Source organism: Aegilops tauschii, chromosome 2, assembly GCF_002575655.3.
Source record: "Aegilops tauschii subsp. strangulata cultivar AL8/78 chromosome 2, Aet v6.0, whole genome shotgun sequence".
NCBI classification, from domain to species: Eukaryota; Viridiplantae; Streptophyta; class Magnoliopsida; order Poales; family Poaceae; genus Aegilops; species Aegilops tauschii.
The window spans coordinates 623,563,743-623,587,240 of NC_053036.3; the positions used below are offsets into that span (position 1 = coordinate 623,563,743).

Genomic DNA, 23,498 nt, shown 5'->3' on the forward strand with positions numbered 1-23,498 from the left:
GTGCCGACGAAAGCGGTCAGTGTCACCACACGCACACATGCTTGAGCATGGACAGCAGGACAGGGCCGCATGGACGACGGCGGCAGGTCGGCGGTCGTCGCAATGTCGTGAACCGGTGCCGGGTCCATCTCCTCCTGCACGCAGTGTGCATGCAGCGGCTAGCTTCGTTCGTCTTTTCAGTCACGAGGCCTGCCAAAAATCTTGTGGTACAGCTTGCTCGATCGGTCTCAGCTAGAATCACGCCGGCCCATAGGCACATGATGCACCAATCGTCGAGCATTGAAGCGAGCCTGTGTAGATAGATACTGCTATTGGCCTGCAGAACCAGACTCTATCACTCTAGCTTTTAGTTCTCCTGACGCGCTGATCTTGTCGTCATATACTACAGTATGTAAAAAAAACGAATGATATTTTTTACTGGTATAGTGTCGATTTACTGCTCCTAAGAATTTCTCATTGGGTTGCATGAACGACGCTGGAAAGAAATACAACAAATGTATGACCGAAAAGATGGCGGGTGGCGAGGGCCGGGTTGATGGCGACTGAAGCAAGCGTGCCGGAGCAATGTGTTGGTCCGGAGCAATCCTTATTAATCGAGGTAACTGTAAGAGAGGAATAGAGAGGAAATTGGTGACATTGTTGATGTATTGCTTGAGCCTTGTGGGCAAGGAGTACATGATCAACTTGAAATATAAGACAAGACAGAATAAATCCTAAGGTATCCTATCTTTCCTAACTAATCACGATGCTCAGCATCCCCCGCAGTCACAACGGTAGTGACGCGGACGGTGAGAATGGAGAAGAATCCGAAGGTAAACGGCAGACATCCCCCCTCGGTCATAACGGTCGATGCATCGCGGAAGTCGTGACTGGAGTGGAAACTGACGAGGTTGCTCATGCAAGACACATGATGCACCAATCGTCGAGCATTGAAGGAAGCGCGTGTAGATAGATACTGCTATTGGCCTGCAGAACCAGACTACTCTAGCTTTTAGGCCGACTCCACAAGGCACGACCCCAAACGGACATCCGTTTTGTTCAGATTTTGTCCGTTTAAGGATGGCAATGAAGCGTGCAGTTATGTTTAAAGAAAGAAAAAAAAGGTCCTAGCGCAGTTTGTGTTGTAAATGGTTCGGTTCCGTCGTCTATTCATAGAGTTGGACAGTTGGTTCTGTTTTTAAAGAAAAAGAGCAACGGGTAGGAACAGGGGAAAGATGGCAAGCATATCGTAGCCCTTGGCTGCATGTTTTGGATGGTCAGATTAGGGCCAACTGCTTAAGTTGCAGTGGTAGTTGTAACGTGTCCCTGCACCTGATTTGATCTATCTGCGGTAGATGCAAGTTGAATGCATAGAATGATAGAACCACCACTTATGTGCTTGTAACCACTGGTCATCCCAGTGTTATGTATGGTGTGAGCAATTCATGCATGTTTTCTTTTGATCTATCTGGTTTCTTTTCTTTTTCTTGTATGGTGTATGGGGCATTCTGTCTAAAAAAACATGCATGTGGTACCCCATATATAAGCATAACAAACTATCTTCATGACTAGTGGTAGAACATGGTAATTAGAAACATCCATTCTCTCCCATAACCAACATCACAAATGTCAAACATGGAAAAGATCGAAAACTACAATCAAGGACATCAACTCTTTCTGATACAATTATCAAATTCTAGTAACCAGGCTAATGTAGCACTTGCAAACACATGCAAGTTTATTGATAGATAATACACTGCCATGAAAACTAAACATTTCATGATTAAAACAAGAAGATAGATCACCAAACCACCTGATTAGGCTGCCCGTATGAGCAAGCCATTTCAGGCCTGACTTATTAATGGAGAAGGATAAGTTGGCTTTAGCCATCAAGGCAGGCCTAGCCGACGGTTGCCTGGACGAGAGAAAACAACCTGCATGCAGTATATATATATCAGCCAGTCAGACATCACAATCAGTGCCTGAAAGGTGAAGGCTCAGACCTAATTATTTTGGCAATATCTTGAAACTTTTGCCACTAATATTTTAATTTGATATGTAAAAATCACATATTTAGGTCTTCCCAAGAAAACACTGTCACCATTTAAATTTTTATTAATTTCATCATTTATTGCACTGAAAATAAATGGTTGCTGTATTGGGGAGCCTGCTGATTTCCAGTCATATTTTTAAGATCCGAGGGAGTATATGACTTCCATTTGTCTGGAAATAACATAGGTAAATATATAGAAAGAGCATGTATACATACATAAATACGTATCTGGTAATCTCCAACTGCTCGTGACTTGAAACCAGCCGCAGAGTATATGAGGTAAAACTCCCATATACGGATGAACTTCTCATCAAAGCTCAGTTCCAAAACTTGACTGCAAGAAAACGAAAGCAGTAAGAAATTAATACTAACTGAACAACCAACTGTAACAATATATGTATATAATCGTCACAGCAGCATTCTTCTATAGTGAATGACAAGTGATACTTACTCCTTGTTGGCCATGAAGTTGTCCCTCCAGTGCATCAGAGTTGTGTAGTAGTTGGGCCCAGTATTCTCGACATGCTCTATGCTGTACCCAGTGCGCAACAAGATTAGGTAGGGTTTAATGGATGGAGATCCAGCAATGACCATGAAGTAACCAATCAATCACCGATCGATTGATGTAAAACGTGCCTGAACCTTGATGACGTGGTAATGGCAGACATTACACGGGCCAAAGAAGGAATGCAACCGCCAGGGAATATGTATTCTTTGACGAAGTGTGGCCTTCTTCTGTATTGCTCGTACCGTTCCTCTGCAATTGAGATGAACTAAACACACATGTATAATAGTTAGTTCATGATCGTGTAAACCTAAGGTCTTGCTTGGATATAGTATATAGTAAGGAGTATCTTTCATTTGGCTTTCTGCCAAATCCAAAAGAATAAGGCCTAATATTTGTTCTTTATGCACCAAAAGGAAGGCATATACTACTTAGTTGTGGTTCTTGATGACAGTGGAATTCAGCCGTGAAATCGTTTTGAAATATACTTAGTTGTTGATGTACTAACCTGGAGGACCAATATGCCATCTTCAGCCAAGTAAGACTCACAACAGGCAAAAAATTCGTCCATGTATTCATGGCCAACATTCCACTGATTCACACCAGAGGAATACGTAAGTATAATCACGCACACAGGTGGGGTCGAAGTCACAAAACGCATCCATAATATAGTAGTACTTACCAGCTTATGATAGCGCCATACTTGTAAGGTGGTATTAGGCGATAGTCACACAACAGAAAAGTTATGTGGTCCTAAAAATTAATAGCAATAGATAGTAGAATTGTTAGCTAGGATTTCACCTTGCCGAAGCTGGGGACAAAAGAAATACTACTCCCTCTGTTCCAAAATGTATGTCATTTAACGATTTGATGTACAAAATTTCCTAGGCTACGAAATTTCCTGAGTTTCCCATTCTACCCCTGCCGACCGACACGTTCCCCTCTCTCTCTCGCCCGACGCCGCCCACCACTCGTTCCCCACCACTCGTCTCTCTCTCATGCGCGACGCCGTCCTCTCCCCGTCGATGTGCCCTCTCGCCGGCATCTTGCTCCGCACCGTCGCCTAGCTCACCGCTCCCCACGCATCGCTGCCTAGCTCACCGCTCCCAACGCGCCACCCTCTCAAACTCCGGCAATGCACTGCTGGGCGAGGAGTAGATGCAGAAAGCTGCCATTTTTATGCGCCGGCAACGCGCTGCTGGGCGAGGAGGAGGCGCGCGCTGGCGCTAGATCTGAGTGTGTTGGCGCTCGATCTGCTTTGTGGAGAGGCATGAAGGAGGCGTTGAAGCGGAGCCGGAGCGGCACCGGCGCGGGCGTGAAGACGGCGGCAGTAGGAGCTGGAGCCCGAGCAGGTGGAGGTGGAGCCGCATCTGGACCTTGTACTGCATGAAGGTCTGACCCCGTCTCCTCTTTGATGGAACAGATTCTTCTTGTTCTTCCCTTTGAACAAGACCTTTGAACTTGATAACCGGCCGGCCGCAGTAGATGGGTTGAATTTGGGTGTGTGGTAACTGTAGCTTGTTTTCCTCTCACCATGGGGCTGGGTAAACTGTAGTTATTAGTTAAACTTCCCTGATTTGTTTTCCTCTTCGATTTGGCCAGATGGATGGAGTAGAGAGCCTAGAGGCTAGAGTAGGAAAGAGCCTTGGACAGGAGCCATGGACAGCGCATGACAGAGCCATGGACAGTGCAGCATCACAAACTTCATTCCGGTAGAGCCTGATGCAGCGCAGCATCACAACCTTGATGGTAAACTTTGTGTACACATCTTGGTAAACTTTGTTGTGTTGTGCCAAGAGTAGATTCATGTACTGTTCTTTCCTGTAGTGGAGCTAATTTTGTGTCTTCGTTAATATTCTCATGAACTTCTGTAGCTTCTCTTACCTAGTCTTGGTCATGAATCTGCAGCTTCACCTAGTTACCTTGTGCTGCAATTTTTGTTATAAAGTGCTAAACTGGTATTGAGCTCAAGTAGCTATGCTCGTACACTGAACCCTGAACATTACACTATGTTTATGGATATTGAACTGGACTGAACCAGAGTGCTCTTTTCCTCAAAATCTTTATTCAAAAGAATCCAAATTTCTGTGAGTATCGATATACTGTGATTTCTGTGAGTATTTACAATTAGTAAAAAGGTAGTGACATGTGAAATCGAGCCAAAAGCAAAATGCGTTCAATTTTTTCATCAAAATTCCTCAAAAAATTGATTGAATTTCTCTCAAATCCAGAAAACAAAACTTAAGAACCCTGGGCTGAAATCAGGTTATATCGCGAATGGCATTAGTGTTTCTAATCATATCTCTAACCTGAATATGGCTCTTATTGCTTAAACTGAAGCTGCAGTTGTTCGACCATTAGGAAAAGAGATCAATTACTTGTTGGTTCTTGCCTCTTTATCCACCACAAATTTTTGTCCTGCAGAAAGGACTTCCCTATGCTGCAAAATAAACAACATGAGATCAATCTTTCATACTGACAATGAGAAACAACAAATCATTGGATTGATCAAACTTGTCCTGAATAAAAAAAATCATTGAAACTTATTCTCATGAAGCTTCTGTAGCTTCTTTTAAAAGTTGTCGTCTATAGCTTCTGTTAACTTGTCTACTGAAACTCCTTGCATGGTGAAGGAAGGAGGCCAGGCCATGAAGAAAAAAGCTCCTGCCCATATCGATTCAAGAGGAGAGGAGGGCCATGGAGGGAGAAGCCTGCTGCTGCAATACCTACCTTGTCGTCCTCATGGTATTCTCCAACTTCTCATGAAGTTTGTGTAGCCTTCTGTTACTCATGAAGCTTCTGTATCCTTTGTTACACATGAAGCTGTAGCTTCACTATCTTCTTTAGCTTCTGTAGATTAACAAAGAAGTTTCTCATGAATTCATCACTATGAATCTTCTCATGAAGCTTCTATTACTCCCAACTTCTGTAGCTTCAGCTTCAGAGTAGCTTGTTAATCTTGCAGTTCCCTTGCTAGTCATGAATGTTCATTGCTTTGGCGAGGGAAATTCTGTAGCTTAGTCGTGGTGCAGCTTCTGTAGTTTTATTAAACTTCAGAAAAATTGTCTTAGGTCTGCATGTGCTTCTTCAGAAAATTGAAAATTTAGTGTGTGTACCTTCTGTACTTATGCAAGTGCAACTTCTGTTACTCCAACTTCTCAAGAGAGGAGTAGTTTTGTTAAGAATTGTCTTAGTCAAGAATGTGCAGCTTTAGTATCTGAAAATATTTAGTGATTGACTGAAGTTTTGTCTGAAATGAAGTTGTAAATCTGGAGTCAAAATTTGTCAAAATTAACTGAAGTTTTGTCAAAATTTGAAGCATATTTTCTCACCTCTGGTAAGTTTCAGTAATATTCAATGTACTATAATTGTTGGACATTACAGCAATTTCAGTTGTTGTTAACTGCTGTAGCATTAGGAGTAGTTTTACTGCAGTACAAGCATTAGGAGTACTGTAAATGGAGTGCTTGCATTAAGAGTATCTTCCAGTTTCCTCTCTCTCTCTCTCTCTCTCTCCATATTTTTGGTAGTGATATCCTAGAGATTTGTAGTGATCTCCTCTAGCTTCTGTAGCTTCTTTCACTAATGGAGTACTCCTCTTTCTCTCTCCTGTTCTCTTCTTTCTTTCTTCTTGGAGTGCTTGATTATCTTCCAGTTCCCTCTCTTCTCTTCTCTCTCTCTCTCTCTCTCTCTCTCTCTCTCTCTCTCTCTCTCTTCCAATGCCCTCTCCTCTTATCTCTTAATTAAACAAAAATGATCACACAAATGATGCACTCCACACAAAATTAAATGAAATTTTTCAAACAAAAATGATCATATATATGGAGTAAAATCCAGTCCATAGAAGCCTTTTGCAAACATATGGAGTAATTTCACATGGGGTTTTCCGAAAATGATCATACAAATGATGCACTCCACACAAGTCTCTTCTCAAGGAGTTGCATATACTCCACACAAGCCTCATCTCTAGGGTTTACATATACTCCACACAAACAAGTAGTTACACATACTCCACACAAATAATCACAAGCATCTTAACAAGCAACTCAAGCATCTCAACAAGCAACTCCTCAAGCATCTCAACAAGCATCTTGATAAGCATCTTAACAAGCAACTCCTCAAGCATCTCGACAAGCAACTCCTCAAGCATCTCAACAAGCATCTCGACAAGCATCTCAACAGGCAACTCCTCAAGCATCTCGACAAGCAACTGCTCAAGCATCTCAACTAGCATCTCAACAAGCAAATCCTCAAGCATCTCAACAAGCAACTCCTCAAGCATCTTAACTAGCATCTCCACAGGCAACTCCTCAAGCATCTCAACAAGCATCTCGACAAGCATCTCAACAGGCAACTCCTCAAGCATCTCGACAAGCATCTCGACAAGCATCTCAACTAGCATCTCAACAAGCAAATCCTCAAGCATCTCAACAAGCAACTCCTCAAGCATCTTAACTAGCATCTCCACAGGCAACTCCTCAAGCATCTCAACTAGCATCTCGACAAGCATCTCCTCAAGCATCTCGACAAGCATCTCAACAAGCAACTCTCTCCATTATCCCAAGATTGTGCAGGGCATTTGCATATACCTCTCGAGGGCATGTAAGTCTTGGAGGTAGCATCCCAAGGTTCTCTAGCCTTTCCTTGTTCGCATGGGGTATTTTATACCCATTGGCCCCCGCATAGTTCAGGATTTCAATCATGCAAGCTTGTAGAGATAGGAAAACTCTGTTCAACTTGTAAACCTCATAGTTTTCAAATTCATCTAGCACACCCTTGATAAGATCCTGAAGCGTTCTAGGGCTTAGACAATCTGTTAGAGATTGCAACGAGTTGAAGAACCCAAGGTCAAGGCCATTTAGATCAGGGCTATTGGCAGGTTGTTGAATTAGTCTGATATCGAGTCCAGTTCTTTGCACAGCTGCTACAAATTTTGGGTCGTTAGGCAAGATGTGAGGCTTAGCGTTGTCTTGTTGTATATAGATGGTTTTCCCAACATCATTCTCAAGCCAAGATGCTTGTATTGCTGGCAGTAGGTTCTCTACCATGAACTCTCTCATTACTTGCCTGTTGACTTCTATGGACTTTGTCTCCAATGTTCCTCTGGGCCTGTTGTCGCTTCTCCTCTGAGCCGGAACTTCTTTCACAAACGGCCAAATTCCAATTTTTCCAGAGAAGGTCACATTTCCTTCATTATCCCACCTTGGCCTAGCAACAGCTGTCAAGAACATAACTATTCCAATACAACTGCTGTTTTGCAGAGTTCTCGTAGGCTCTTCCTCCCCATACAGCAGATAATAGTTCCTTTTTTTCTTGGTCATATAGAACCATTTCTCATCAATATGAATAATGTTGTGCATGGTCTTGAATTTTGGCCTTTCAGTTTGTGTTGTTGTCTCATCGAGCATTGACAAGCAAAATTTCATTCTATCCTTCTTGTTCTTTTCATTCAGAGCTGGCTTCAAACAGTTTGTATGCCTCTTTATCAACTTCAGCATGAACTTCCGGTGGAGTGTCGTAGGGCTGCACCCGAGTTGCCAGGCAAGTGACCTGATAGTAGACCTCCTGTTCAGTGGGATGGTAGGGATTTGCTCTAGATTGATGTCTTTCGGCTTTCTTCCACAATTTCCTTTCCTCTGACTTGAAACATCTACGTCCAGACCTTCAGCAATTTGCTCCATCGCTTTCTTCCAAATTCTTTGTATATTCCAAACACCCACTCCAAAGAAATCAGCAATATTTTTCTTGTCATCTCTCTTAAACTTTCCCCCTCTACTCATGCACAATGTATGCATTGCAACATAAGCAACATATCTTTGCTTGTCATCTAGGATATCCCTTTTCTGAACTGCTTGCTCAACACCTGCACAAAGAAAATATATGATCAAATGGAGTACAACAATGCATTTACACAAGTCATTTGAGTCATTTACTCTCTACTCATGATCATTTGAGTCATTTACCTGCATGTTGAACAATTGCATCTCCTACATCTTCATCCATTTCATCTCTTACATCTTCATCTTCTGCAGGTGGGGTGTAGTTGAGGTCTGGGAGATCCATGTTCTCCAGGCAACTGAAAAGAACTTTCAAGGTAAGAGGTTGAACTTTCAAGATGCACACCGGTACATTTTGGAAATGAAAATGATCAATTGGAGCAGTACAACATTATTGCATAGTTTGTTTGCACTATTCTCTTGCTTGCACTGCTTGTTTAACGCTAAATGATCAAATGGAAATGAAAATGATCTTGGAGTAGTTTAGTGTAGGACTTGGAGTAGTACATGAAACTTTTCCTCAAACTGAAATTAACTGAAACTTTAACTGTCAAAATATCCAGCAGGTTCTAGTTGAGGTTCATCAGTAGCAAGTGTAACTATTGTAGTAGCAACTGTAGCAAGTGGAGTATTGATCCTTTCCAAATTAACAATCCAATTTCAGTATCAATGATATTCGCTGCAATAATTTGATAGTACTGCTGAATTTAATTTCCATTTGACTTATGCAAACTGAATTTGACAGTATTGCTGCATCAGTACATTCAGATTCTGTCAAATGATGTAATAAAATCAAGATGTTTGGCCAGGTCTTATTACAATAATAAAATCTCTTATAAATGATGTAAAAATACTCAAATCTCTCCCAGCCAAAAGATGTTTTGTTGGGTCTTATTACAGTACTACTCCAGTCATGAACCTGTTTTTGTTGTGTGTGTGTTCTTAGAAAAACAATTTACTCCAGTCTGTTTTCAGTAGCTGTCTCATGACCCTTTAGTGAGAAAAAGAACATGTGTAATCCAGATGACAGCATCTTCAGTCTATGATTTTTATTTAAAGTAAATCAACATATCAAAAGATGGCAGAGGTTCTTTCAAAATTTATTCTGTCTTTAAATTATTCTGTCTAAATTATTTTGCTCTATTCTTCCCCGTGAATTTAGCTTCTTTTTTCCTTTTACCTCCATGCATTGTTTACTTGATTATTCATTCAGTAAATATTCCATACTTTTACCTCCATTCATTCAGTAAATTATAGAGTATGTTGAGTCATACTCCACCAGATTGTGACTTGTGACCTTGAACGTTTTTTTCCACCAGATTGTTTTAAAGAAGGCTATTAAAAAAAGATGTGTGAGAGTATTAGTGACTCTTATGTGGGCATGCCGCACTTTTCAGGTAGCAGGTTGATCTCTCAACATTTCTCCATTCAAGTCATTTCCCCTAGTGTTTTTTCGAAGCACTACTGCAGATTGCATACTAAGAATGACCGGAGTATTTTATTTACATCAAATAATGTCAAATAGTTTAGATTGTTCAGTCATACCATAGTGTTTAAAAGTTTGGACATTCTGAAGATTCAAATAAAAATAGACATGTGCACACTTTACTTGATCATGTCGAGTTATAGGTGAAAGAGACCCTCTTATGGGAATAATGAAGTACATAAATGATAGTGAGTTCAAAGTAAGGCTGTTCCGCCAGGGAAACATCCCTCCGGGAGGGGGAAACCATCGCCATCGTCATCACCAACGATCCTCTCATCGGGAGGGGGTCAATCTCCATCAACATCTTCACCTGCACCATCTCCTTTAAAACCCTAGTTCATCTCTTGTATCCAATCTTTGTCCCAAAGCCTCAGATTGGTACCTGTGGGTTGCTAGTAGTGTTGATTACTCCTTGTAGTTGATGCTAGTTGGTTTATTTGGTGGAAGATCATATGTTCAGATCCTTTATGCATATTAATATCCCTCTGATTATGAACATGAATATGATTTGTGAGTAGTTACGTTTGTTCCCGAGGACATGGGAGAAGTCTTGCTATTAGTAGTCGTGTGAATTTGGTATTCGTTCGATATTTTGATGAGATGTATGTTGTCTTTCCTCTAGTGGTGTTATGTGAACGTCGACTACATGACACTTCACCATTGTTTGGGCCTAGAAGAAGGCATTGGGAAGTAATAAGTAGATGATGGGTTGCTAGAGTGACAGAAGCTTAAACCCTAGTTTATGAGTTGCTTCGTAAGGGGCTGATTTGGATCCATATGTTTCATGCTATGGTTAGGTTTACCTTAATACTTCTTTTGTAGTTGCGGATGCTTGCAATATGGGTTAATCATAAGTGGGATGCTTGTCCAAGAAAGGGCAGTACCCAAGCACCGGTCCACCCACATACCAAATTATCAAAGTAACGAACGCGAATCATATGAGCGTGATGAAAACTAGCTTGACGATAATTCCCATGTGTCCTCGGGAGCGTTTTCCTTCATATAAGAGTTTGTCCAGGCTTGTCCTTTGCTACAAAAAGGATTGGGCCACCTTGCTGCACCTTATTTACTTTCATTGCTTGTTACCCGTTACGAATTATCTTATCACAAAACTATCTGTTACCTATAATTTCAGTGCTTGCAGAGAAAACCTTACTGAAAACCGCTTGTCATTTCCTTCTGCTCCTCGTTGGGTTCGACACTCTTACTTATCGAAAGGACTATGATAGATCCTCTACACTTGTGGGTCATCAAGACTCTTTTCTGGCACCGTTGCCGGGGAGTGAAGCGCCTTTGGTAAGTGGAATTTGGTAAGGAAAGATTTATATAGTGTGCTGAAATTTACTGTCACTTGTTACTATGGAAAGTAATCCTTTGAGAGGCTTGTTTGGGGTATCTTCACCCCGACCACTAGAGCAAAGAGTTGCTCCTCAACCTACTGAACCTACTGAAAATGTTTACTTTGAAATTCCTTCGGGTATGATAGAGAAACTGCTAGCTAATCCCTTTACAGGAGATGGACATTCACTACAAAAAAAGACACATCCGTGACATTTTGGGCCGAACGAATTTTTTTCCTGTCATACATATGACACTTCTATGACGATAATTGTGACAAAACCCGGTATCATCATAGATGTGGTGGGCTCCTACTTCTATGACAAAAAATAATGACAGAAAATGGGCTTTTCGTCCTGGGCAGGCCGGAGACGCAGCTGCATGACATTCTTTGGGCCGTCCATGACGGAAAAAACCGTGGTAGAAGCGAGGGCGAGGAAAATTTCGGGGAGTTCCCGGTTACGGTGGGAGGTCGGGGGCCGAGCGATGCGCGTTTCTCTCGTACACGTACGCGCGTGTGTGCGAGGCGTTGGCTCTAACTGAACCCGAGCGAGGAATTGGGCTCTAACTAAACCTGAGTGATTGCACTGCAGGCTACGCGTTACTGAACCCGAGCGATCGATCGATGGCTGTTAACTGAACCCGATCGATCGATTCCTTCGCTACTGCTGCTAACTGAAGCCGATCGATGCTGCCTCTGGATGAACAGTGAGCGTTGCTAGGGGGGGGGGTTTGGATGAACAGTTCCCGGTGGGGGTGGATGAACAGGACCCCATGGTGTTGCCTCTGGATGAACAGGACCCCGATCAATCGAGCCGGTTGGGGCTGGATGAATAGGACCCCGTGTAGGGCAGGATGAACACGACCACCCCGTGGAGGGCAGAATGAACAGTAGACGGTGGAGGGCTGGATGAACAGTAGCCCGTGGAGGGGTGGTGGAATAGGAGCCTGTGGAGAGGGCTGGTTGAACAGTAGCCGGTGGAGTAGCGCGTGGTGGAGGCTGGATGAACAGGAGCCCGTGGATGAATAGTCGCAGGTGGAGGCCGGAAGAGGTCGACGGTGGATGAACAGTAGCCCGTGGAGGCGGGAGGGGGTCGACGGTGGAGATGAACAGTGTCCCGTGGAGTCCCGTTTTGCGGTACGCCACACCCCTCCCGATGAACATGACCCCCGTTTCGACCGTAGCGCTCCAACACAAGTCCGTTTCCTCCGTTTTGCGGTACGCCACACCCCTCCCAATCAACAGGACCCCCGTTTCGACCGTAGGAGGTCCGTTTCCTCCGTTTTGCGGTACGCCAGACCCCTCCCGATGAACAGGATCCCTTTTCAAACGTGGCCGGTCGAACACAAGGCCGTTTCCTCCGTTCTGCGGTACGCCAGGCGTCGTTTCCATCGGCTGTTCCGTCCAAGCCCTCCCGATGAACACGACGACGCATTCCGTTCCGACCCAGCCGGTTGGCTCCCCATGAACACGACGACGACGCTGTTTCTCCGTTCCGACCGAGCCATGTACACTAGGCCTGGCCGTACGTATGCGCGAGTAGGCGTTCGAGACCCTGCCTGTATGTACGTACGTGGCCGTATTTTCTTTCTTGCACACTGGCCGCTGTACATACGTGTACATGCTACGTGCGCGCCACTACTACGACACGTGCGCGCCTCTACATCGACCAGTATGTACGTACACGTTCGCGACCAGAATGACAATGCTACGTACGCTTCGACCAGGTGGGTCCCGACTGTCAGGCACTTCCTTGCCTGTGAAGATGTAGCTGGTGGGTCCCAGCAGTCAGGGGGGCGAATCGTTTTTTTGCCCGGACGCACTTCTTTGCGTGCGAAGATGTAGCTGGTGGGTCCCAGCAGTCAGGGGGAAACATTTTTTTTCGCGAAATACAGTGGCCCGTCCGGTGGGTCCTAGCTGTCAGGTGGAGGAATCATTATTTTCCATGTAATAAGGAGGCACTTCCTTGCTGCGGCCGTGGACCCAGCTGTCAGCCTCTCCACATACAGTCCACGTCCGATGGAAGTCGTTCCTTGACCACGTTGACCACGCCGCGCCGAGAGCACCAGGGCGGTGGACGACGGCGAGGCCTAGGAAGGGGACGACGGGGAGCCGGGGAAGACGCGGCAGTGGAAGCCCGCACGGAGAGGAGTACGAGGGTTCATTGGTTCGGCTACGGTGTGAGGCTGCCGTCGCCGCAGGGCCTGACCAGCGGTGGGAATAGTAGGGTTCGATGAGGCCTCCGCGGCAGCACAGCCGGCCACGGGAGGCAGGAGCATGCGGCACGACCGGCGCTGCTTTGGGCGGCTGGAGCAAGAAGACCAGAGGTTAAAGAAGTACTACGGCCGTTGGATGGACATCGTACGGTCACTGGAGTTAGAATCGTTCATATTGACTAAAGTTGACAAAGGCCCCTGTCCCAGTCAACTTAGTAGGCCCACAAGTCAGCCTCCCACCATGGTGGGTCCCAGCTAGCAGGGGGAGTATTCATTTTTTTTGTGCGTAGTAAGGAGGCACTTCCTTGCGTGCGAAGATATAGCTGGTGAGTCCGAGCTGTCAGCGGCGGTAACGTTTTTTTTCACGAAATACAGAGGCCCTTTCGGTGGGTCCCTGATGTCAGGTGGAGGAATCATTATTTTGCGCGTAATAAGGAGGCATTTCCTTGCGTGTGGCCGTGGACCCAGCTGTCGGCCTCTCCACGTACAGTCCACTTCAGATGCATGTCGGTCGTTGACCACGTTGACCAGGCCGCGCCGAGAGCACCAGGGCGGTGGACGACGGCGAGGCCTAGGAAGGGAACGACACGGAGGCAGGGAAGACTCGGCAGTTGTTTCCCATGCGGAGGGGAGTACGACTGTACGAGGGTTTAATGGTTTGTCTGCCGTCGCCGGAGAATAATAGCAGGTGTGGGTGAGTAGAGGGATGGCTAGGCCAGCGATGGGAGTACGGTGGGGCGGTGAGGCCTACGCGGCAGCAGAGCCGGCCGCGGGGAGGAGGGAGCAGGCAGTCCCGCCGGCGCTTGTTTGAGCGGCTGGAGCAGGAAGAGCAGAGATTGAAGAAGCACGACGGCCGTTGGATGGCCATCCAACAGTCACTGCTTGTGCGTCAACCTTTTTTTTAGGAAAGCCTCAAATATGTGGAAAACAGCATACAGCCCATCTGCCATTATTTCTAATAATTTACAGCCCATGTGCTAATTATTAAGGTTTTTTTGGAGCCCATATTCTTTTTGTTAGCATTACAACCCATATTGTGGCCACGGTTAAAAAATTATACAAAATTTTGCATATTTCGGTGCGGTCCGAACTGTTTTTAATCCCGAAATTTCGACTCACATTCAAACTGATTTTAAAAATAAATGTATACCAATATAAAATCCAACAAATTCTTCAATCATAAAAATTAATGTAATTTAAAATCTCGAAATGAAAAAAAAGATATTTGAAACTAATTGCCGGTTTGATGTGTTTTAAAAATGTACAACCCATTTCTCATTACTCATGGACAATTTTCTCGGCCAGCCGAATGAAAGCTCTCTTCGTCTTGAAAGATTTGCAGCCCAACAGGCCTGACAAAGCGACTTACTTGGCAAATCACAAAAAAACTGGGCTGTGGCCGTGGACCCACCTGTCAGCCTCTCCACGTACAGTACTCTTCCGATGGAAGTCGTTCCTTGACCACGTTGACCACGCCACGCGGAGAGCACCACGGCGGTGGACGACGAGGAGGCCTAGGAAGGGGACGACGCGGAGCCGGGGAAGACGCGGCAGTGGAAGCCCGCACGGAGAGGAGTACGAGGGTTCACTGGTTCGGCTGCGGCGTGAGGCTGCCGTCACCGGAGGCCCTGGCCAGCGGTGGGAATAGTAGGGGCGGTGAGGCCTCCGCGGCAGCACAGCCGGCCACGGGAGGCAGGAGCATGCGGCACGACCGGCGCTGCTTTGGGCGGCTGGAGCAAGAAGACCAGAGGTTGAAGAAGCACTACGGCCGTTGGATGGACATCGTACGGTCACTGGAGCTAGAATCGTTCATATTGACTAAAGTTGACAAAGGCCCCCGTCCCAGTCAACTTAGTAGGCCCACAAGTCAGCCTCCCACCATGGTGGGTCCCAGCTAGCAGGGGAGTATTCATTTTTTTGTGCGTAATAAGGAGGCACTTCCTTGCGTGCGAAGATATAGCTGGTGGGTCCGAGCTGTTAGCGGCGGTAACTTTTTTTCGCGAAATACATAGGCCCTTTCGGTGGGTCCCTGATGTCAGGTGGAGGAATCATTATTTTGCGCGTAATAAGGAGGCATTTCCTTGCGTGCGGCCGTGGACCCAGCTGTCGGCCTCTCCACGTACAGTCCACTTCAGATGCATGTCGGTCATTGACCACGTTGGCCAGGCCGCGCCGAGAGCACCAGGGCGGTGGACGACGGCGAGGCCTAGGAAGGGAACGAAACGGAGGCAGGGAAGACTCGGCAGTTGTTTCCAACGCGGAGGGGAGTACGACTGTACGAGGGTTTACTGGTTTGTCTGCCGTCGCCGGAGAATAACAGCAGGTGTGGGTGAGTAGAGGGATGGCTAGGCCAGCGATGGGAGTACGGTGGGGCGGTGAGGCCTGCGCGGCAGCAGAGCCGGCCGCGGGGAGGAGGGAGCAGGCAGTCCCGCCGGCGCTTGTTTGAGCGGCTGGAGCAGGAAGAGCAGAGATTGAAGAAGCACGACGGCCGTTGGATGGCCATCCAACAGTCACTGCTTGTGCGTCAACCTTTTTTTAGGAAAGCCTCAAATATGTGGAAAACAGCATACAACCCATCTGCCATTATTTCTAATAATTTACAGCCCATGTGCTAATTATTAAGGTTTTTTTGGAGCCCATATTCTTTTTGTTAGCATTACAACCCATATTGTGGCCACGGTTAAAAAATTATACAAAATTTTGCATATTTCGGTGCGGTCCGAACTGTTTTTAATCCCGAAATTTCGACTCACATTCAAACTGATTTTAAAAATAAATGTATATCAATATAAAATCCAACAAATTCTCGACGCATAAAAATTAATGTAATTTAAAATCTCGAAATGAAAAAAAAGATATTTGAAACTAATTGCCGGTTTGATGTGTTTTAAAAATGTACAGCGCATTTCTCATTACTGATGGACAATTTTCTCGGCCAGCCGAATGAAAGCTCTCTTCGTCTTGAAAGATTTGCAGCCCAACAGGCCTGGCAAAGCGACTTACTTGGCAAATCACAAAAAAACTGGGCTGTGGCCGTGGACCCAGCTGTCAGCCTCTCCACGTACAGTACTCTTTCGATGGAAGTCGTTCCTTGACCACGTTGACCACGCCACGCGGAGAGCACCACGGCGGTGGACGACGAGGAGGCCTAGGAAGGGGACGACGCGGAGCCGGGGAAGACGCGGCAGTGGAAGCCCGCGCGGAGAGGAGTACGAGGGTTCACTGGTTCGGCTGCGGCGTGAGGCTGCCGTCACCGCAGGCCCTGGCCAGCGGTGGGAATAGTAGGGGCGGTGAGGCCTCCGCGGCAGCACAGCCGGCCACGGGAGGCAGGAGCATGCGGCACGACCGGCGCTGCTTTGGGTGGCTGGAGCAAGAAGACCAGAGGTTGAAGAAGCACTACGGCCGTTGGATGGACATCGTACGGTCACTGGAGCTAGAATCGTTCATATTGACTAAAGTTGACAAAGGCCCCCGTCCCAGTCAACTTAGTAGGCCCACAAGTCAGCCTCCCACCATGGTGGGTCCCAGCTAGCAGGGGAGTATTCATTTTTTTGTGCGTAATAAGGAGGCACTTCCTTGCGTGCGAAGATATAGCTGGTGGGTCCGAGCTGTCAGCGGCGGTAACGTTTTTTTCGCGAAATACATAGGCCCTTTCGGTGGGTCCCTGATGTCAGGTGGAGGAATCATTATTTTGCGCATAATAAGGAGGCATTTCCTTGCGTGCGGCCGTGGACCCAGCTGTCGGCCTCTCCACGTACAGTCCACTTCAGATGCATGTCGGTCATTGACCACGTTGACCAGGCCGCGCCGAGAGCACCAGGGCGGTGGACGACGGCGAGGCCTAGGAAGGGAACGACACGGAGGCAGGGAAGACTCGACAGTTGTTTCCAACGCGGAGGGGAGTACGACTATACGAGGGTTTACTGGTTCGTCTGCCATCGCCGGAGAATAACAGCAGGTGTGGGTGAGTAGAGGGATGGCTAGGTCAGCGATGGGAGTACGGTGGGGCGGTGAGGCCTGCGCGGCAGCAGAGCCGACCGCGGGGAGGAGGGAGCAGGCAGTCCCGCCGGCGCTTGTTTGAGCGGCTGGAGCAGGAAGAGCAGAGATTGAAGAAGCACGACGGCCGTTGGATTGCCATCCAACAGTCACTGCTTGTGCGTCAACCTTTTTTTAGGAAAGCCTCAAATCTGTGGAAAACAGCATACAGCCCATCTACCATTATTTCTAATAATTTACAGCCCATTTGCTAATTATTAAGATTTTTTGAAGCACATATTCTTTTTGTTAGCATTACAGCCCATATTGTGGCCACGGTCAAAAAATTATACAAAATTTTGCATATTTCGGTGCGGTCCGAACTGTTTTTAATCCCGAAATTTCGACTCACATTCAAACTGATTTTAAAAATAAATGTATATCAATATAAAATCCAACAAATTCTTCACGCATAAAAATTAATGTAATTTAAAATCTTGAAATGAAAAAAAGATACTTGAAACTAATTACCGGTATTCTCTCCTCGTCTTGAAAGATTTGCAGCCCAACAGGCCTGACAAAGCGACTTATTTGGCAAATCACAAAAAAAAACTGGGCTGTGGGCGTGGACCCAGCTGTCAGCCTCTCCACGTACAGTACTCTTCTGATGGAAGTCGTTCCTTGACCACGTTGACCACGCCGCGCGGAGAGCACCACGGCGGTGGACGACGACGAGGCCTAGGAAGGGGACGACGCGGAGCCGGGGAAGACGCGGCAGTGGAAGCCCGCACGGAGAGGAGTACGAGGGTTCACTGGTTCGGCTGCGGTGTGAGGCTGCCGTCGCCGCAAGGCCTGGCCAGCGGTGGGAATAGTAGGGGGCGGTGAGGCCTCTGCGGCAGCACAGCCGGCCACGGGAGGCAGGAGCATGCGGCACGACTGGCGCTGCTTTGGGCGGCTAGAGCAAGAAGACCAGAGGTTGAAGAAGCACTACGGCTGTTGGATGGACATCGTACGGTCACTGGAGCTAGAATCGTTCATATTGACTAAGTTGACAAAGCCCTTCGTCCCCGTCAACTTAGTAGGCCCACAAGTCAGCCTCCCACCAAGGTGGGTCCCAGCTAGCCGGGGGAGTATTCATTTTTTTGTGCGTAATAAGGAGGCACTTTCGGTGGGTCCGAGCTGACAGTGGGGGGAACGTTTTTTTCACGAAATACGGTGGCCCGTTAGGTGGGTCCCAGCAGTCAGGTGGCAATTTTTTTCGCAAAATACGGTGGCCCGTCTAGTGGGTCCCTGCGGTCAGTTGGAGGAATCATTATTTTCCGCGTAATAAGGAGGCACTTATTTGCTGCGGCCATGGACCCAGCTGAGACTCTCCACGTACAGTATACTTCCGATGGAAGTCGTTCCTTGACCACGTTGACCTCGCCGCGTTCCGTTGCATGCATGCGTCCATGGGTGTGGTGCGTCCCCACTGTCAGCCTCTCACGTACAGTTATCTTCCGATGACTCTCGGTTGTTGACCACGTTGACCACACCGTGCCGAGCGCACCCAGACTAGAACGACCCGGAGATGGGGAAGACGGGGCAGTGGAGTCGCAGATGGAGAGGAGTGGGAAACTTCACCGGTTCGGGTGCGCGGCAGCACAGTCGCGGTGCCGCCCATGGGAGACAGGAGCAAGAACAGAGGTTGAAGAAGGTGCACGGCTGTTGGATTAACATCCAACGGTCCAGCTGCTAGAATCATTTGTTGATTAAGTTGACAAAGCCGTGCGTACACGTCCGCTTAGTAGGCCCACAAGTCAGTCACCAAATCTGATGGGTCCCAGCTGTCAACGGGATGAATAATTTATTTTGCAAAACAAGGAGGCACTTCCTTCCGTGCGAAGATACAGCCGGTGGGTCCCAGCTGTCAGGTGGAGGAAACATTTTTTTCAGCTTAATAAGGAGGAACTTTCCTTGCGTGCGACCATGGACCTCGTGGGTCCAGCCGTCAGGCTCTCCATGTACAGTCCTCTTCCGATGACTCTCGTTTGTTGACCACGCCGCACCGAACGCAGCTAGGCGGTGGACGACGGCGAGGCCCCGGACGGGAACGACTCGGAGATGGGAAAACGCGGCAGTGGAGTCGCAGATTGAGAGAAGGAGAAGGGTTATAACTGGTTCTGTTGCGGCGTGGGGCTGTAGTCTGTGGAGAATAACAGCAGGTGTCGAGGGGCGGAGGGATAGCCTAGCTGGTGGTGGGGTAGCGCTTCGCAGCGATGCGTGCTAAGCAGAACCGCTAGCCGCCGGAGGCCGGACCAGGCAGTCCCGGCGACGCTGGAGGAAGAAGACGAGAGATTGAAGGTGCATGCCGGCCGTTGGATATAAATCCAATGGCTGTGGATGACACAATCATTTGTTGAACAAATTGACAACGCCCTGCGTAGGCTTCGACCTATTGGCCCACATGTCAGCCTGCAAAAGTGTGGCATATATTTAACTCATGTTTTCTAGAATGTATAGTCCATTTGCTGGGCTGGGTGAACAAATAATTTCGCGTCAATCAGGCCCATTTATATTTTCTAAGAAAACCCAGCCCATTTGCACTTCCTTGAAATACACGTATTAGGTGGGCTCGTTATATATATAATGTTATGTTAGAAGGAGCAATTAATATCAAAGAATAAACCGGAGAGGCACATTATATATATAATTAAGAAATTAGCGAGTTATTGCTCAAAATAAAAATGAGCGAGTTATTATTAAATCGGTCCTTAAAATCTTCGCATGCTTTTGTACGCAATCACCAGGATTTTCCTTGCCTGTGAGTCAAAAACAACCAGGATTTTCCTTGCCAACTTCCGTTAAACATTTACTTTTATAAGTTAATAACACGTGGGATGTTTTTATAATGTATATATAAGTCTATAAAATATACGATAATAGTAATAATATAAATATATATAATGTGGTTAGAAGGGAAAACATAAATTGGACACAGCATTACTTTTATAAGAGACCTGCTTTTTATACCCCATAGTAGGCATACTAACAAGTTCACACACAAATACAACAGAAAAGGTAAACATTCATATCAAACTCAGGTTCACAGGACACATTCATATTCATAGCCAATATTCACTATCAACAACTCAAAAGATTCATATATACACAAGCTCAGCATATCTATGCATCCAAATGATTGATAGATCACACGACAATATTCATACATAATTCACAAAAAGATTCAGATATACACATGTTCAGTATGTTTATGCATCCAAATGATTGAGATCACAGCCAATATGATCCATGGACGAACTTTAATTACCTAGGGTACAGACTGGTAAATGGTGTTCAATCGGAGGTACTTCTTGCTAAAATTAGTTCTTGTACGAGTAAACTTTCGAGTACATAAGAGGCAACACAGACAATCTGAACTTTGCTTGTAGGTTTATCCTCAAATAGTGGCCTCGTGCCGAGGGAGGTTTGAGCAACTTGGCCACTACTTTCATCCAACTAGTTTACTGGCTCGTCTTGGTCCTGTATCTCGCAAAAATTCTACATTGCAGATGAGAAAGGAGGCGGTTGAGAAAATGAACCACCCAAATTTTTGTGCAGTTCAACTGAAATGGAGCATCCTTGGCGTGCATACTGATTAAGTGCCAGATGAATATACGTGTCAACCAACTTGTCTGGAATCTTTAGACTCCATGCCATATAGTTCGCTACCATATGTGCCGATAACCAAAAGGCACAAGTTGGGACCAAAGACTGGACTGCATTTTTCTGGGCTATGCACCAAGCAATATTTTTGGCGTTGACTCTCCTAATACTTGGAGTTTGACAATTGGTTGACGCCGGTTGATACTCGAATGAATATAGGCACTTCTTGTCAACATCGATGCTTGTCTGAGTGAACTTTGGAGTACATAGCGGCAGCATAAGTACCTGCTCATCTGATCATTTTGTGCAGTTCTACTGAAATCACCCGATGTAATGATTTGCCTGCGAGTTCAGGCTCCAAATTACTCCTTTATGAAATCGACAAATAGTAGCACAATACCAAATTACCAATACATATGACAGGCACAATAATCAGGATAAAGACCAGTACCAACCTGTGTGAGGTAGCATATCAATTACTATTTCCTTTGACTGGAAGCCGAGATAAGCCAAGCGACTGATAGCAAAGGAAGAAAGCAAGCGGAGATTAGCGACTGACAGGAAAAGACGGAAGCTGTCGAGGCAATGAAGCACCCAAAGTTTTTGTGCAGTTCCATCAAAATCGAGCATCCCTGTTGGCACATATATTGAGAGAGTGAGATTACTGTAATAGTGGGACTAGTTGATGAAACATACACTAACAAATAGAAGCACCCGCATTATCTTAATGGGTAAAGTTAGCAACATAGTAGTCTTGCTTAAAGAGAGGGATTAGTTTATTTAATTAGTGCCAATTAGCTCAAATCAACACTCAAAGCATTGCCATTTATCATATGTTGCAAAACTTTAACGTGCCAAGATAAAGGAGTTTCTCATGACAGTAGCACGATACAAATAGAGATGACAGCAAAATAATATGGATGAAGGCCTTAGGCCCGTACCAACCTGAGAAAAAAAGCTTATTCATGTAGTCCCATAAGAGATGATAAAGCACTCACTGGAATCACACAATAGTATATATTTTTGTGCACTTCAAATGTATGGTTGAAATCACTCTTGTTTACCAGTGCTGAGATTATATCGAAAGATTATCAAGAACTTCCAGCAGAGTTAAAGCACTGGCTGGGATACAGTTCATTGTATTGTCTTGTGTAGTTCCACTAAAATGTATGATTGGCACAACATGATCCCTGTTTGCACAAGTAGGAACAAGGTGAAACCTTCATTAGCTTAGTGAGAAAGGATAGGAAGACATTAGCATATTACTCAAACAGTAGCATCAAATTCATGACGGACAATACGCAAAACATTGCCTCATTGAACCAATGGCAATAAATTGACATGCAAAACAATAGCACTATTATGTCATGACACTAATAATATTCCCTCCCTGCTCCACCACATGATTCACCTCCATAGACAAACATACACACGTACATGATTCAGCATAGGGTCCTACTAAAGATTTGTTTAACTCCAACAGGAAAATTAGGCAGTAATAAATTAGTGGTACTTAAGTACTCCTAATTAATTAAGTGAGACAGCAGAAGTGGAAGGGCTCCCTGGAGGACCGTCTCACATGTAAGGTAGTCGTTGCCGGAGCCCTTGAATGGCCTCGACTGAGGCCTCTGGCTTCTGCAAGATCGCCTTGGCACTGTTTATTATTCTTCTTCTTCCTCTTCATGCTCTGTTTCTCTTTCTCCTCACCAGTTGGTGAAACCAAGTACATGATTGGCCTTCTAATTCAGAATTGGTTTTGTCAGTGAGGGAGTACAAGTGTACTAGTAAAAAACAGCATTATTTTCTCATGGCAGTCGGAAAATAGAGATGAACACATGCATTAAATATCATTCTTACCTAAAGGAAGGTTATGGCGCCAATATGGATGATGAGGATTGGAACACAGATCTCCCTTTGTGCAGTTCCACCAAAATGAACCAACTGTTCCATTCTGACATTCCAGTTAAACAACACAAAAGTCACTTCTTTTAAGAAGAGTTTTGTGCAGTGCACCAAAAGGTCACAACAGCAACCAGGTGAATTGGATATCCCTGTTTGCATAAAAAGGCACAGAGGAAACAGTCAGAGTCTCAAACAATTACAGGCAAAAACATTTGGCTAAAGTTGTCATGGCTTATAACAGTGGCATGGCTTCATTTTTACCAGGGACATTAGATTAAGAACAACTAAGGCTGCGTTCGGTTCACAGGTTTGGTGCAAGATTTTCGTAGGAACACAATTCCTACGGTATTCTTTCCCTTCCAACCGTTCGGAACACGGGAAAGGTGAATAGTGTTTCATAGGAAAGCTGGTCTGGTAGTACTGATTCCATAGGATTAGAAACATCCACGCGCTGCTCATTTTTTGGGCGGAAGCCCGAGGCAGGCGCTCGCTGCCATGCATTAGACAGGTTGTTGTGCTGTGTTGCCGGAATAAAAAAATCAACCTATGTGTGGTACGTGAGGTGAGGACAAGAGTAGTCACTGTGCAGATGAATAAACAAATAGCATCTCATACTGCCAA

General features: G+C 45.8%; 1 protein-coding gene and 1 long non-coding RNA gene across 3 annotated transcripts; one reads left to right on the forward strand and one right to left on the reverse strand.

Annotated features, from left to right (window-relative positions):
* Positions 1-1,383: 1,383 nt before the first annotated feature.
* LOC109783737 (uncharacterized) lies at positions 1,384-3,451 on the reverse strand. The gene is made up of 7 exons (XM_073507511.1): positions 3,431-3,451; positions 3,220-3,290; positions 3,046-3,142; positions 2,669-2,805; positions 2,484-2,564; positions 2,249-2,366; positions 1,384-1,913 (listed from the first exon to the last, which is right to left on the reverse strand). Exons 1-7 carry the CDS (start codon positions 3,449-3,451, stop codon positions 1,869-1,871), a joined length of 570 nt encoding a protein of 189 aa, XP_073363612.1. The 3' UTR covers positions 1,384-1,868.
* A 45-nt stretch (positions 3,452-3,496) lies between these two features.
* Positions 3,497-10,357, forward strand: LOC141041838 (uncharacterized). Of its 2 annotated transcripts, XR_012203565.1 has the most exons (6): positions 3,497-3,929; positions 4,140-4,286; positions 5,171-5,282; positions 8,570-8,631; positions 9,634-9,718; positions 10,018-10,357. It is a non-coding gene; the product is annotated as an uncharacterized lncRNA (long non-coding RNA). The 2 variants fall into 2 exon arrangements; XR_012203564.1 differs by lacking the exon at positions 10,018-10,357 and having other exon boundaries at positions 9,634-9,916.
* Positions 10,358-23,498: the final 13,141 nt, after the last annotated feature.

Coding starts and splice junctions, on each gene's coding strand:
- LOC109783737 (XM_073507511.1), bottom strand. CDS start 3,451: ATGGGAAACTCAGGAAATTTC. Junction 3,143..3,219: donor TATGGCGCTATCATAAGCTG/GTAAGTACTACT, acceptor TACGTATTCCTC/TGGTGTGAATCAGTGGAATG. Junction 2,565..2,668: donor ACCACGTCATCAAGGTTCAG/GCACGTTTTACA, acceptor CACTGGGTACAG/CATAGAGCATGTCGAGAATA.